The following is a 16629-nucleotide window of genomic DNA, read 5'->3' on the forward strand; positions in this document are numbered from 1 at the left end:
GTAAAGTGTAATTTTAAATTGTAATAATATTTCACAATATTACCATTTATTTTGTTGTATTTTTAATCAAATAAATGCAGCCGTGGTGACCAGAAGTGACTTATTTTAAAACATTAAAAATCTTACAGATCCAAAACTTTTGACTGGTAGTGTATATAGTCACAACTCATCCTAAAAACAGAGATCTGATCCGCACAACATCGAGTCTCTGCTGTATTCTGTTCACACACTGAATGCTGATATAGAGGATTCAGGGATTAATCCGCAGAGAGAGTGATGTTTCAGTGCGGTTACCTCTCAAACTGTTCGTTCTTCTTCTGAAGCTCCTCGATCTTCTTATCTTTGAGGGATGTGACCGCTCGGGTGTCCGAGCCCAAATTCAGGTCAAACTCATGGCCGTCTGCGACTGCACAACACATTTACAACACTTAGATAAAGTCACATGATGTCGACACAGAATCTGTTGCTCTCTTAAAGGGCTAGTTCTAAACATGACGCACGTATAAATTCTCCTCCCCCTTCACATCGGTCACAATCATTTTAATTTATACTTTACTCGTGCAGTTTATATAAACCACACATCTCACATATTTCAACAGGGTATCTTGCTTTATTATTATTCATTATGAATTTCTTAAATAAACAAACTTCAACAACATAAGGACAGATCCTTTGACGATGCTGATGACGCTGTGAAGTGACGCTCGAGTGATCAAGTATTCCAATGTATAAAAAAAAGCTTTCATTCGATTCCTCCGTCCTCACTTTCTTTTCTTGCGTCCTTCCCTCACATCCTACAGGGGGCGGAGCTGAGACGCTAGGAAAGGAAGCGAGGAAAGGGAACTAGGGATGTACCGAAAATGAAAATTCTTGGCCGAAGCCGAATTATAATGAAACGCTTGGCCGAAGCCGAATACCGAACGCGGTGTTTCACATTTTTTCCATTTTGCCAATTGTTTCACCTTTGCATTTAATTAAATAGTAAAAATATGCTTTTTTACTATTTTGTCTTGCTTTTCAGAGAAAAAAAATCAAATTGCAAAAATAAAATTTATTTAACACTGAATTTTTTTAACATTCCAGCAGATATTTAAAGCACAATATAACTTAAAAATATATTTTTTATTTTAGTAATTTATTTTATTTAGCCATCTTTGAAGCCCCCCCTTCTTGAATGGCCTATGTTAGGCCTATAACTGCTGAAAGAATGTAACCAAAAAAAGTGCAATGAAAAGCGCAAAAAAAGGTGTGGATGAACCCACAACAAATGAATAACTGTCCTAGACATAAACCTACTTTTGCGGTTTGCATACACTTTATAATGGGCGTTGACAGATTTGCATGGATTGCCTCAGATCAATTGGGTTTCAATATAGCGCGCGCTCTCCGTGGCGATTAGCAGATAAGGAGTTGCCATGAGAACGACTGACATCTCTCTCTTTTCATACAGATTACATAAACAGAATATTTGTTTTCGTTTTGAATGAGATCATTTAAAAGTAGACAATTAAATGATTATAAAGCTATATTGCCTTTGCCTGTGAGACTAGTATTGGCCGAGCTGTTTACGTTTGGAGACGTGCTCCAGAAAAAAGTTAACGGAGACAGAGACGGAGAGGCAGAAAGCACACCCTGTTTATTTTCTTTATTTTACAAAAGCACAGTTTTGTTTTGATTGTAAGTGGACACAAATAGACATTTAACAGTTTATTTTTTCATATTTCTTAAGTCTGCATTTAAGTGACCATAAATGACGGAGTATTTAAGTCTATTTTGCTGCTGTGTGAAAAAAATCCAGCAAAACGCGGCGTCGCGCTTGTCACTACAGCGGGTTAAAAGACGCTTTAGTGCTGCACGTATAACGTCCGCCACAGATGCATCAGTTGAGCTTCTCTTCTGTTATCTGCTTAAAGAGGGCATGTTTGCTGCATTTATAAAGCGCGCGCCTCTCACTCTACGCTGGTTACTATTTGATCGCGTCATCAAAAACGTCATTGTTTGGTCAAATTTATTCGGTCTTTTTAGTTTTTCGGACGAATAATTTCGGTTGCCGAACATTCGGTGCATCCCTAAAGGAAACGGGGAAGCACAAATAAGAAATGAGAAGCATCCAAAGTGTTTCTTTTCATCCAACATTTTCAGGTTAGACGCCATATTGAATTTAACACGGATGGAAACGAGGCTGTGAGGGATTCAGTCTTTATAATGAAGGTCCAAGATCAAGTCATTTTCAAAACTCACAACCGTTTTATAGAGGTTTTGTCTACTTTTTTTTCTCCAGAAGTGCGTTTTGTTGGCTGGACAATCAGTATGTGGTTAAACATCACTGTAGTTCGGTCCCTCAGATTTTTTTCTTTTTGAGTTTTTGATTCACTCATTGATAAAAAAATCAAAGCAAACATGCTCAACAGAATCAATGGTTGGGCGCAGTTTTAACAGCATGCCAGCTTCCTTGGCTATTTTCATGGTGAGAAGCAAGTTAAACTATAAGAGTAACTTTAAAAGACCCTGAATTCATTTTTATATTATGCAAATTTATATTTAAGCGTTTCACCACGTGATCAATCATTGAGAGTTCAGTTCTACTCGACCAGCGTCTTACATGACTGTTCGTCGTCCTGCTGAATCTTCCTCAGGGTCTCTTTCAGCTTGCGGATGACATCAGCTCTGTGCTCCAATATGGAGCTCATCTGTGCGATTCTAGGAGGAAAGAATCACAGGGAAACGTTACACACACTCTTCCCAGTCTCCGCATCTCCACGATGCTCCAGTCTGTATTACAGCACTCACTTCTTCTCATGGCTAGAGGAGACTGCGATGTGGTCCAGCTCCATCTTCACGAGTTTGTCCTTCATGCCGGCGAGTTCAGCGGCGGCCGGTGTCATGTTCTTCTTAAACAGGACCTGCAGGACGAATTTAAGGAAAAATACCAGCATGAAGTGGATGCAGAGAGAAACCAAAGTAAAACACATCTGATGGTATGGCAGCCGTGACACTAGCTGCGTTTCCATCTAAAGTTGTGAGTTTAACTTTATTTGCAAGTGTTTTGTGAGATATTCCAGTCACTTTCTGGGAAACCGGCACTAAATATCAGTAATAAAACTAAGTTTCTGCAATCGTGCTCTCTTTACCCCTCCATCATAAACAAGTGTGTCTCCGAGCGTCAGCCGAAACACAAACGCGGTCATGTTCTCTTGCGTTCGGATGCTGGTGTTCGGGCACACACTCGTGTGTGAGATGCTTCTGGAGGGAATTAGACCAAATCATTCTGATCACACACTTTGACTTTCAGAAACACCAAACCAACAGAGTGCCGAAGTTATGACGTCACTTTGTAGGCCAAAACGAGGAAGTGCGTTCCCTCCGGTTCCCTCGCCCCCAAAGTCTATGGGTTTTTGCTAAATCGCCTGAAATAAGGTCTGTGGTAAAAGCCTGTAAATATTTTCACGTTTTGATCTATGACATAAAACACACCAGTTATAACCTTATTGTGTCTGCTTGTGTTTCTTTAAACTTTATATAGGCTTCAAAATATATACATTTTGGATTAACTTGTAAAGATTATCTTGATAGAGAAAACGTGTAAGGGTCACAACTCTTTGTTGAACACAGATCTTAATTTTTGCGATTTTCCAAAAGTCTATGGGGAAAATGCGTAGCTTTTCGATCGAGGGAACCCATGCGCCGCTAACTTCCGAGTTGTCCTACAAAGTGACGTCATAACTTCGGCACTCTATTAGAGATGCTGCGACACCATTGGTCCGCTGGTTACTCCGGTTATCCAGCACAGCTGAGCTGACGCATGAGGCAAAGTCTTATGAGTTTGTTGAGGGATTTATTCAATAAATGTGTTTCCATCTTAGTTTATGCGCATGATTTGTCGAAAAAAAAAAAAGAGATCCACCTCAATTAAGCGCATAAGTTTTCTTATGCTCATTTTTAGAATTTATGCACATCTTGGCGTTTCCATCCAGCATTTTTTTGAGATAACACAAATTGAGCATAAAAATAGGTGGATGGAAAGTGTATAACACCTCAATTGAGCACAAACTTTTATGCATATTTTATAATTTAAGCACATCTTGCTGTTGCCATCCAGCGCTTTTATGCGAGATCACAAAATTTGCGTAATAGTTGGATGGAATCATAGCTATTGGTTCACCCAGACTGATATCTGCTCAATATAACAATTAGCGGGTTGTATAAAAAATAAAAAAAGTGTTTAATACAATTTATCGCTTTTACTTCAATATGGAAACCTTTGTGAATGTGAAACCCATTTCAGTTCATCAGAATCATGCTTCCTTTTTATAAACTCAACTGTCTAATGACCATCAAGTCAACTATTAACGAACCTCTGACTCTTTAAGTTTATCTTCCAGGTTGTGAATGAGGGCTTGCTTCTGCTTCAGCTGGGCACCGAGTTCCTGGAGCTGAAGGTGTTTCCGGTTTGAAGAATCGGCCTGAAGCTTCAGGTCCTTCATCTGCTCCAGAACCTCCTGCCAGACACACAGTGGGATACTCTTTACGATCAGCTACTAAAACCACCAATCAATAAGCAAGGAATTGTAACAATATTTATTAATCTTTGATGATCTTAGTTTAAAAAAAAAAAAGTCTGTAATTTCACCAGCAGATCCAATCTTGACAATTTTTATTAAATTATAAGGTTAAAAGTGCAGTCTGTAAGAATGACAGCTAGTGGTTGAGATAGGTACTGCAGTCCAAATTCAAAATATCAGAAATCGTTGTTTCCCCGCCTCCACAGACTCGACGCTCACGCGGGTTGCCAGTTTGAGGACGCGCAACAGGAACGTGCGCAATTGACAACGATAGCCAATGAGACTTACAGACTAAGTTAATGAGTTATCCGCGTTTTAATATGCTCTCGTTCATATTTTTAGATAGAGGCAGTTTGGAATCTGCAATCTCTGACCCAGTTAGTTTGCTGCAATATGCCGTTTCCCGCCAACTGGCATCCCGGGGTGTCGAGATACTATTGGCTGATCTGCCAGTGGGCGGAGTCACACAGCCCAAAACAAAAACCGACTGACAACACAGAACATGTAAAATAAGTAAAATAACTGGCTGTAGAAGTGTTTTTCAGAGAAACGAGTTTGGGAACTTACCATGTTTCTTAAATATCTGCAAACATGGTATTTTTATGCTTGAGTAAAAAAAGTTACATACAGCACCTTTAAAAAACATGCATGGACGAATTGTTCACAATAAGATGCACATTATATAAATTCGCCGGCTCGTACCTCCATCTGCTTCTGCGCTTTCTGCAGTTTTAGCGTAAGACTGAGATTGTCCTGCAGGAGTTCAGCTTCAGTTTTGGGAAGTGTGCCGTCTATCGCTTTGAGCAGAGTTACAGTCTCTCTTCTCAGATCCTTCAGCCGCCGCTCAGACTCAGATGAGGATGATTTGAGCGGTGAGATCTCAGACTCGTAGTCGTTCAAGAGAGTCTGTTGACGAGCACAGATTGGTCAGGAAATAAATAAACAAATAAAACCATTTCAAAACATGCATTACTCACAAGATAATGTGCATTCAGATGCTCAGTCGATTTAGTGCGACGCGCGATCTGTTGCTCGTGGAGCTGTATGATAGCGGCGCACTGAGGAGACGCTAGCAGAGCCGTGAGATCCGATCGCTCAAGAGTCCTGTGCTGACACTCCTCTGACACGAGCACCGAGTGTTTGGCTAAACCGTCCTCTAGAACCCTTAGAACACACTCCAATTTCTGATGAACACAATATAAGATACTTCAGTACCAGAAAGTAACATGGAAAACTACAATCAAGTCATTTATTTATTAGTATGGAGTACCACAAGGCTCAGTACTAAGACCATTGTTTTTCACTCTCTACTTAAAAAAAAAAAAAAAAAAGAACAAAAGGTTTCAATTAGAATTCTTGGTTATTCATAATTCTAACACTAGATGGATGCTGTAGAAAAGTTAATTCATCTATACATTAAAGATTGTTTCAAAGCAGCTTCTCAGAACAACAGTGTCGTCAATTATGAAACGACTTCAAGCTCAACTCAGTTTAATGTTGATTCAATTAATTTCAATAATAGTGTCAATGCTGCAAAGTTCAACTATGAAAAATTGTAGAGGGGACAATTATTCAGCTTATTTTCACAATTCATTTTTGCAATATTGACACTAATGAACTAAACTGAATCAACATTGAACTGAACTAAGCTGAATAATTGTCTAAAGCTGCTTTATAGCTGATTTGATATTTTTGCAATTTTGACAATTGAACTGAATTAAATCAGCTACAAAGCAGCTCTAGAAAAGACAATAGTGTCATTATTAAGCTTAATTCAGTTCAATAATGTCGAAGTTCATAAATTATGACAGGAACAAGAAAATGGTTATTTGTGAATTTTCTGGTGGCCTGTTGCCAAACGATGAACATGATCACACCTGCAGGTACTGTTGTCGTCTTTCCAGCAGATCTGACAGTCTCTGATCCCAGACCTGTTGCAAGTCGTCCTGGAATGACAGTGAAGCCTGTGTCGGAGCCCGAGCCGTGAGCGCGAGCAGGTCCTGCAGGCGAGACTCCTGGAACGAGGCCACGTCACGCTGAACCTCCGTCTCAAAGTGAGTCTTGCAGCGCTCCGCTAGTCTCCTGTACACCTCCTACAACAGCGTGTTTTGCTAACGTTAACAATTCAGTAGGGGTGGAACGATACCCTCATGTCAAGATTCGATATTATTGCGATACTCCAAGACATATGCTAAAAAGTTAACAAAAAAAGTACCGTTGATTAAAATGCTAAATTTGATATTACATTGTGGGTGTAAATGAATAGGCTTGTAGCTGATAATCCAAAAGCACAGAACAATAGAGACACCAAAATAAAAATATTCATGATTCTGAAAATACAGATTTATTTCAGAATATGCTTTATCTGTCACTGACTAGATATATCTAAAATAATATAGGACACTTTTTACTGGTAACAGACATTGGTGAATATTTGTGGGCCTGATAATGCCAAATTGCATTATTATACAATATATATAGTAGTTTAATGTAGTACTGACACTAAAACTCTGTAAACTATACATTTCCATTTTTGTATTGCGATATATTGTTACACTATATTGTCTCTGCTGTCTCTTACCGCAATCTTGAGCAGCACGTTGTTCAGTCTAGTGGTTTTTGTTGTGTGCACCGCGTGGACGTTTCTCTGCGCCAATGGAATGAACCGAAGCAGCTGATAGATCACGGCCCATTCTTCACGATTCACGTCCTGTAACGCATCAGTGGGACGATCGACGATCAGCTGGAGCTTCGCAAAGGCCGCCTTCACATGGAAGTAAAACCTCACGTCAGATTTCTGGTCAAAGAGTCTTGAAGTTCACATGTAAACCAAATGTTCATCAGCATTTACCTGCAGCTTCACGTCAGACGCATCAATCTCAGAGATCACATGAGCAGATCTGTGTCTGGACTGCATGCTCTGATCAGAAGACACGCTAGCGTTCACCTCAGTGAGAGACTGAAACGCAACGACACAGATTTAAAAACAACAAGTTAAGATTAAAAGCAATAGTTCAGACATAAATTACTCCCATGTTGTTCCAAACTAGGCCTGGGCACACAAAAATAAATAAAATCTAGTTTTCAACTAATCATTTTTTAAAAACGCGGTCGATTCGATGTCGATTCTCAAAAGCAACAAATTGATTTTTTTCATGTACATTAGTAATAATATTAATGTCAATCAGATATTTTTGAGTGTTCTCCACTAATGCACTGATGCACATCTAGTTTTAAAGTACATTAATGTTAATCAAAACTACAAAAGACATAGAAATCACTCTGCTCTTCACTGAGTAACGTTTTTGTAACTTTAATAAGGATTAAACTATTTAATTTGTACAGTGAAGATTATATTCAGTGATATTTTATTACTTTAATCAGTTTCTGTAGCTGAAAACTACCATTAGACCTACCTGAAAAACCTTAAAATACCCAGCCCTATTAAAAAACTCACAAGACTTGAAACCTGAGAGGTTTTTGTCCCTCCATTGAAAGTCCAGGTAACCAAAACTTAAAAATCCAAAAAGGCTATAAAAGGCATAGTTTTTTTTAAACACCACGCCAGCTTCTGTAGCTAAACTACATGTTTTTAAAATACAAAATACATTTGTTTTTTCTTCCAAAGTGTTAACTGAATAAAACCGGGTTAAACCCAGCACAAATCCAATAAAACAAGTTTTAGAGATAAAGGATTTCAACAAAAAGAACATGATTAATATGGATTAATAGTACAATGCATTTATGAAGCTTATATTAGGAGATGATCCAACAAAAAGCTGTTTAATCTAAGTGTAAATTCAGCTTTTATTAATTTAAACACACAGAGTGCATCGCATATGGAAACCTGAGCGTCACACGCAAGAGCAAAACTCACTGGTTAATATTTGAACCCTGAATAAGATATTTCTTATGGAACCGGAGATGTTTTTGTCCCTCTAACCAAAGGCTTATGGGTTTGGAACAGTATGTGGGAGAGTAAATGACAGAATGTCTCATTTAAGCTTAGATCTGGTTATCCTGGGTTAGAAAAATATATCAGAATCTCACCAGACTGAGCGAATGCACTTCAGATTGCAGCAGGATCTTCTGCTTCTCCAGTTGCTCTGCTTTACACTCGATGTGTGTCAGCTGTGGAGGAGAACACAAACATACGCTTACTAACCAGTGAACACTTCCCTGCATTGAAGTATGATCTACGCTCACACACACACACACTTGAAGGGATAGTGCACTCAAATGAAAAACTTGTGGTTCCAAATCCATAAGACTTTTATCAATCTTTAAAACACAAATGAAGATATCTTAATGAAATCTCATCGATTTCTACCAGATTGTCGCTTCAAAAAGTTAATAAGGATTAGTTTTCTCTCTATTGGATCGCTTTATCAATTAAATACTCTGAAGCGACTCGACCGCTTTATATGATGAACAGATTGTGTGCGTCGATTCAATCTGTTCATTAAATCGATCGAGTCTCTTCGGAAAATTTGGACAAAACCACTCGATTCATACGGATTAGTTTTACGATAGCGTTATGAACTTTTGGAAGCATCAAAGCGGTAGTTGCGTAGCGGTCGTGAAGATGAACTACAGTCTTATTGGTTTGGAACGACGTGAGGCGAGTAAATGATGAATTTTCATTTTCTGGTGAACTGACCCTTTAAAATGAAATGCTACAAAAGTGGGTTTTCGCAGAGATGAAACTGAAAGGTTCTTATGGGAACCAAATAAGGTTCTTCAGTGATCAGAACCATTATGAACACTTAAAAAGAACATTTTTTTTGCAATGGAAAGACTTCAATGACAATAAAAAGAGCTTTTATTAATATGATGGTTCCATGAAGAACCTTTAACATTTATGAGTTTATGAAATTTTGCGACTGCACCGCTTTCATCGACCTGACCTCTGACATCATACAGTGTGTAGAAGTGTGATTTATTACACTCTTTCCCGGCACATTAAGAGCTTACCTTCTCCAGCTTTCCCTCCAGTTCTCGTCGAAGTTCATCCCTCTCTTTTGTGACGTCTCTTAAAGACTGGAGGTTCTGCTCAGCGCGAGTCTTCTCGTTCTCCAGCTGATCAGTCACGCCACTGAGAGACTCGAGCTCCTCGCTCAGACGGGTTCTCTAAAGAAACAGATTACTTTAAAGGGGACGTACCATGAAAATCTGAGTTTTTCTGTGTTTAAGTGCTATAATTGGCTCTTAACCCTCTGGGGTCGGCGGTATCGCCGGCGATACCAGCTCACTTTTTTCCTTAGTGCAAAAGAGACTCAAATTACTCTGTTGATTTTGATCTTACATATAAGTGCTGTACATCATTACATCCTATTAAGTGTCTATCATTTTTGTGGGTACTCACAATAAAAACAAAGTGTTGTGCTTTTCGTCAAATAAAGAAAAATAAACATGATGCGCGTTTTACCTTCTCTCGTCAGTGAGGTCCATTCTGAAACGCGTCCGAAAAATGTAACTCTGTCAATACTGGTCACAGAGATACGAGAGATTTCTCTTTAGGAAGCTGAAATTCTCTTCTTTTAAATGAAGTAATTTATATATATAAAAAAAAATATTCTCAGTTTATGTAATCTTTATGAAAAGAGAGAGATGTCAGTATTTTTCTTTCTAGCTCATTACGCGTTAATGTGCCACGCCCACGGAGAGCGCGCGATATTCAAACGCAAATGATCTAAGACAAGCCATGCAAACATGCCAACGCCCACCAGCTGGATTATAAAATCATGTTTAGTAAGTTTCTTACTACCGCTGTGTACACAGCGTATCCCTACCCTGTGAGGAATAATACTATCTAATAACCCTGGAAAATGTACCAGAAGTGCTGGTAGTTTCATTTCGAGGAGCAACGGATCCAGCTGATGTAGTAAGTCATTTATTCTTAAGTTGTTCTAATCGCGATATTGAATAGTGTCTGACTGTAAACCACAAAAAGACTGTTTAAATATGAATTGCGTGTCTGTGTGGAGGCTAAATGATGAATGAACGACACAGGCGCGTGGGCGTTGTTTACTACAGTTATACGGCGCGTGTGTGTGCCGTTCATTCACTCTCGCACCTACATTAGTAAACATGTTATTTTTACATGAACAAATCCAAACTATATTGCTATAGCCTACTAAGATGAGTAAAAATAGACTGAAATATGTTGAAATAAAATGTCTGTATAAGCAACAAACTGCAAATTAACATGTATATGCTAATATATCATACACAATATGTTACAGACTAAATATGAATGTTTAGACAAGATTTTGTGATTAGTTTTGGATAGATTATAAAGTTTTGACTGTAAAAAAAGACTACCGTCACATTAAATAGGTACGCTTTTGTTCACCAATTTCTGCTCGTTAAATATATACTATATGATGTTTTGTCAAAAATAAAGTAGGTATATTGAATTATCAACTAAGATGTTATTATAGTGTTTGTTCCAATATTCAAACTAATGAATCCTTACCTTTTTTAATACGTATGATAAAACGTATACTTTTTACAAAGAAATACACTTGAAATATTGTTAAAATTTTTATTGTTGTTGTAATTGTAACCTATTTGTAATTGGTTACAATTTCTAATTGTAAAATATGTATATGTAGATATTTTCTTTTGTCCTTGCGTTCTTTGACACCAATTTGAAAGGCTAATTAATATGCAGCTCATTATGTATGTGGCACATTATCCGGCCTTTGTCTTCTCAGGTGTGAACACGCCTCCACGCATATTGCCTTTCCAAACAAAAGGTGTCTTATAAAATTTAAATCAATGTATTGTTTTGTGTAAATGATTAGGCAGGATGATTTTCAGATCAATTTGAAGCAAAAATTCTAGGCAACAACACCCATTAGTCAAAAGTCTTGTAGACACATATTTAGTATGTGTTTTGTGGCCTTATTTCAGACACTAAGTTTTAGTTTTTTCAATAACCATGCATAAACAATATTCTCTCAAAAATACAAACATGTTTCTCATATATTACGGTAGCCCCGTTTGTGCTATATAGAGTGAATTTACACCTTTGCCATTAAAATGTTTATAAATAACTGAAAAAAGCACATATGTCAGAGCATGTCAGAACACCTCCAGGACCCAGAAAACACCTCAGACCCTAGAGGGTTAATCTGCACGTTTATAATATTACCGGCTCTTAATCTGCACGTTTATAATATTACCGGCTCTTAATCTGCACTTTTATAATATTCCCGGCCCTTAATCTGCACGACGTTTATAATATTCCCGGCCCTTAATCTGCACGACGTTTATAATATTACCGGCCCTTAATCTGCACATTTATAATATTACCGGCTCTTAATCTGCACGTTTATAATATTACCGGCTCTTAATCTGCACTTTTATAATATTCCCGGCTCTTAATCTGCACGACGTTTATAATATTCCCGGCCCTTAATCTGCACGTTTATAATATTCCCGGCTCTTAATCTGCACGACGTTTATAATATTCCCGGCCCTTAATCTGCACGTTTATAATATTACCGGCTCTTAATCTGCACGACGTTTATAATATTACCGGCCCTTAATCTGCACGTTTATAATATTACCGGCTCTTAATCTGCACGACGTTTATAATATTACCGGCTCTTAATCTGCACTTTTATAATATTCCCGGCCCTTAATCTGCACGACGTTTATAATATTCCCGGCCCTTAATCTGCACGACGTTTATAATATTACCGGCCCTTAATCTGCACGTTTATAATATTCCCGGCCCTTAATCTGCACGACGTTTATAATATTCCCGGCCCTTAATCTGCACAACGTTTATAATATTACCGGCCCTTAATCTGCACGACGTTTATAATATTACCGGCCCTTAATCTGCACGACGTTTATAATATTCCCGGCCCTTAATCTGCACGACGTTTATAATATTCCCGGCCCTTAATCTGCACGACGTTTATAATATTACCGGCTCTTAATCTGCACGTTTATAATAATACCGGCCCTTAATCTGCACGACGTTTATAATATTACCGGCTCTTAATCTGCACGTTTATAATATTACCGGCCCTTAATCTGCACAACGTTTATAATATTACCGGCCCTTAATCTGCACAACGTTTATAATAATACCGGCCCTTAATCTGCACGACGTTTATAATATTACCGGCCCTTAATCTGCACAACGTTTATAATAATACCGGCCCTTAATCTGCACAACGTTTATAATATTACCGGCCCTTAATCTGCACGACGTTTATAATATTACCGGCCCTTAATCTGCACGACGTTTATAATATTCCCGGCCCTTAATCTGCACGACGTTTATAATATTCCCGGCCCTTAATCTGCACGACGTTTATAATATTACCGGCTCTTAATCTGCACGTTTATAATAATACCGGCCCTTAATCTGCACGACGTTTGTAATATTACCGGCTCTTAATCTGCACGTTTATAATATTACCGGCCCTTAATCTGCACAACGTTTATAATATTACCGGCCCTTAATCTGCACAACGTTTATAATAATACCGGCCCTTAATCTGCACAACGTTTATAATATTACCGGCTCTTAATCTGCACGTTTATAATATTCCCGGCCCTTAATCTGCACGACGTTTATAATATTCCCGGCCCTTAATCTGCACGACGTTTATAATATTCCCGGCCCTTAATCTGCACGTTTATAATATTACCGGCCCTTAATCTGCACGACGTTTATAATATTACCGGCCCTTAATCTGCACAACGTTTATAATATTACCGGCCCTTAATCTGCACGACGTTTATAATATTACCGGCCCTTAATCTGCACGACGTTTATAATATTCCCGGCCCTTAATCTGCACGACGTTTATAATATTCCCGGCCCTTAATCTGCACGACGTTTATAATATTACCGGCTCTTAATCTGCACGTTTATAATAATACCGGCCCTTAATCTGCACGACGTTTATAATATTACCGGCTCTTAATCTGCACGTTTATAATAATACCGGCCCTTAATCTGCACGTTTATAATATTACCGGCCCTTAATCTGCACAACGTTTATAATAATACCGGCCCTTAATCTGCACAACGTTTATAATATTACCGGCTCTTAATCTGCACGTTTATAATATTCCCGGCCCTTAATCTGCACGTTTATAATAATACCGGCCCTTAATCTGCACGTTTATAATATTACCGGCCCTTAATCTGCACGTTTATAATATTACCGGCTCTTAATCTGCACGTTTATAATATTACCGGCTCTTAATCTGCACGTTTATAATATTACCGGCTCTTAATCTGCACGTTTATAATATTACCGGCCCTTAATCTGCACGTTTATAATATTACCGGCTCTTAATCTGCACGTTTATAATATTACCGGCTCTTAATCTGCACGTTTATAATATTACCGGCTCTTAATCTGCACGTTTATAATATTACCGGCTCTTAATCTGCACGTTTATAATATTACCGGCTCTTAATCTGCACGTTTATAATATTACCGGCTCTTAATCTGCACGTTTATAATATTACCGGCCCTTAATCTGCACGTTTATAATATTACCGGCCCTTAATCTGCACGTTTATAATATTACCGGCTCTTAATCTCCACGTTTATAATATTCCCGACCCTTAATCTGCACGTTTATAATATTCCCGGCTCTTAATCTGCACGTTTATAATATTACCGGCTCTTAATCTCCACGTTTATAATATTCCCGACCCTTAATCTGCACGTTTATAATATTCCCGGCTCTTAATCTGCACGTTTATAATATTCCCGACCCTTAATCTGCACGTTTATAATATTCCCGACCCTTAATCTGCACGTTTATAATATTCCCGACCCTTAATCTGCACGTTTATAATATTCCCGACCCTTAATCTGCACGTTTACACACACCAGCCGACATTCAGTTTCTCGAGCGACAACAGTGAGCAGTTCTAACGGAACGGCAGAAGATCCAGCAAAGCCTGAAACTGTTCTGTCGTTGAGCACAGACGAGCACTGAACACTATTGACCAGAACATGTCACCGCTGTCTTATATACCCCTTTTCCACCAAAGCATTTTGAGAGCCGGTTCGGAGCCGGTGCCTACTCGCGAACCGGTTCTTTGTGTTTCGACAGCCAAAGAACCGGTTCTCGGCCAGGAAAACTGGTTCCAAAGCGGCACCAACTCTTTGCTGGACTAGAACCAGAGAACCGTTCTTTTACCACCGTGTCATGCTTACGGCGGGGCTGGAGGCGGGTTTAGATGTGTCCTAAACATCTTTTATGACCGCAAAGCCAGGAGAAACATTTGCAGAAACACGATGTAGTCCACCATTGTAATTATTATGCTTGAAGTTGGCGCAAGCGTTTCTAGCTTTTTTTAAATTTTATTTTTTTATTGAAAACATTATGTAAGCAAAGAAGAAAACAGTCAAAATATAGAACAAATAAACGGAAAGAAAAAAAGACACAAGACAGAGGTACATAACTAATCAGAAATGATTACATATCAAAGGAAAAGATTAAAAGACTTACTTATTTCAATTGTTTTTAAAGCCTTCATGGTACACAAGTTAGAGATAATCCCAAAATAATGTACTTGCTAGCGTTTCTGTATGGCGACGTACACAGTGACGTAACGACGTCGTTCGCTGGGCGCTCTAGTCAGTGGGAAAACAAACCGGTTCTGAGAAGGTTCGCAAGTTGAACCAACTCCGAACTAACTTTGAACCAGCACCAGTTCCGAACCAGTTCTTTTTTGGTGGAAAAGGGGTAATAAACACCTCAGGAACTGTGGACACTTGTGTAGAAGTTCAACATGATGATGAGATGATCACTGTAACTCCACAACAACTACATAAATGTGTCCACTAACATTCAGAAACTCTTCCTGAATCTCTCCGTAAGGCTGCAGTCGCTACTGGTTACTCTGGGATTCTGGATGAGTGAGATTGGCCTGTTTTGTTATTGCTGGAGTTTCTGATGCTCGTGTAAAGACTCCGCCCTCTTCTTAACGGAGGCGGAGCTGCAGCTCATTTGAATTTAAAGGGACACAAAAACAGAACATTTGACAAGCTATAATAAATGAACTGGGGGGAATTTTGAGCTGAAATTTCAGACACATTCTGGGGACACAATAGATTTATAATACATTTGATGAAAAGGGGCATATGATGTCACCTATAAGAAAGGAGCCGTTTTCACGGCAGTGTGAGCTAAAATGCCCAAATTAACACGCTTACCGTGTGCTCGCTCTTCTGAAGATCGTGTCTCAGTTGTTCTCCCTCCTCCCTCGTACTTCTCAGTGTCTCCAGGAGCTCATCCTTCTCTTCGGTAAGCGAGGTGAGGCGTGTTTGGAGGTTCTGGATCTCCGTGTTGTGCTGGTTTCGCACGGCACTCAGAGCCGAGAGATCTTCACTCATTTGACTCAACTGAGAGGAAACAGAATAAGAGACTCAGCATTGAATCATTCACCCGTCACATGTAAGGGTTGTTGATCAGTGTTTATCAGCACTCACTACGACGGAATCACAGAATCATAAAAATGTCAGGGAATTTGGCAAATGTTGGATGAATCAAAAGCAGGGCAGCACTTAAACAGGCACATGGAATTTTGAATATTCGTCCCAAAAAAACAGAATGCAAAAACGGTGCATTCAAATTTGTGGTGTGTCAAGAGGTGCGTGAGACTGTACTGAATAAGTGTTAGCTGCCAACAGAAAGCGCTCAGCACTCGCTCAGATCAAGCTGAGTGTCTGGTGTTGATGATCAATATGTAGATGTAGTGAGTAGAAGTGAGTGTTTCTGAATGGCAGTTTGCGGTTGTGTGTTCACGCTGTGTGTTGAAGCGTGTTCTCAGATTACAACAGTGCATAAAACTGTAACCTCATTGTCCTTGCATGCATATATTTTTTGGTTTTGAAAATGACCTATCGTTTCGCTAGATAAGCCCCTCCTCCTCAGCTGCGATCAGGCACAGCATTTAAGCACTTCAAAGACCTTTGAAACGGCATTGATTTGGACTTCAAAATGCTGGTTGTCATTGAAGTCCATTATTCGAAGAAAAATCCAGAAATGTTTTCCTCAAAAAACTTATTTT

The 16629-nt window shown here is 38.9% G+C and overlaps 1 protein-coding gene across 1 annotated transcript in view; it reads right to left on the bottom strand.

Annotated features, from left to right (window-relative positions):
• cenpe (centromere protein E) overlaps positions 1–16629 on the bottom strand; it is a 65512-nt gene that overhangs the window by 5696 nt on the left and 43187 nt on the right. Inside the window, exons 42-53 of the mRNA XM_077238048.1 lie at positions 15773–15961; positions 9537–9692; positions 8613–8693; positions 7414–7521; positions 7144–7326; positions 6440–6655; positions 5540–5746; positions 5265–5468; positions 4356–4499; positions 2791–2903; positions 2603–2700; positions 295–406 (exon numbers count right to left, since the gene is read on the bottom strand). Coding sequence (XP_077094163.1) covers positions 295–406; positions 2603–2700; positions 2791–2903; positions 4356–4499; positions 5265–5468; positions 5540–5746; positions 6440–6655; positions 7144–7326; positions 7414–7521; positions 8613–8693; positions 9537–9692; positions 15773–15961 — 1811 coding nt within the window. The remainder of the gene's footprint in view (positions 1–294; positions 407–2602; positions 2701–2790; positions 2904–4355; positions 4500–5264; positions 5469–5539; positions 5747–6439; positions 6656–7143; positions 7327–7413; positions 7522–8612; positions 8694–9536; positions 9693–15772; positions 15962–16629) is intronic.

Source organism: Siphateles boraxobius, unplaced genomic scaffold (assembly GCF_051911475.1).
Source record: "Siphateles boraxobius isolate OS27281-9 unplaced genomic scaffold, OSU_SipBor_1 215, whole genome shotgun sequence".
Classification (NCBI taxonomy): Eukaryota; Metazoa; Chordata; class Actinopteri; order Cypriniformes; family Leuciscidae; genus Siphateles; species Siphateles boraxobius.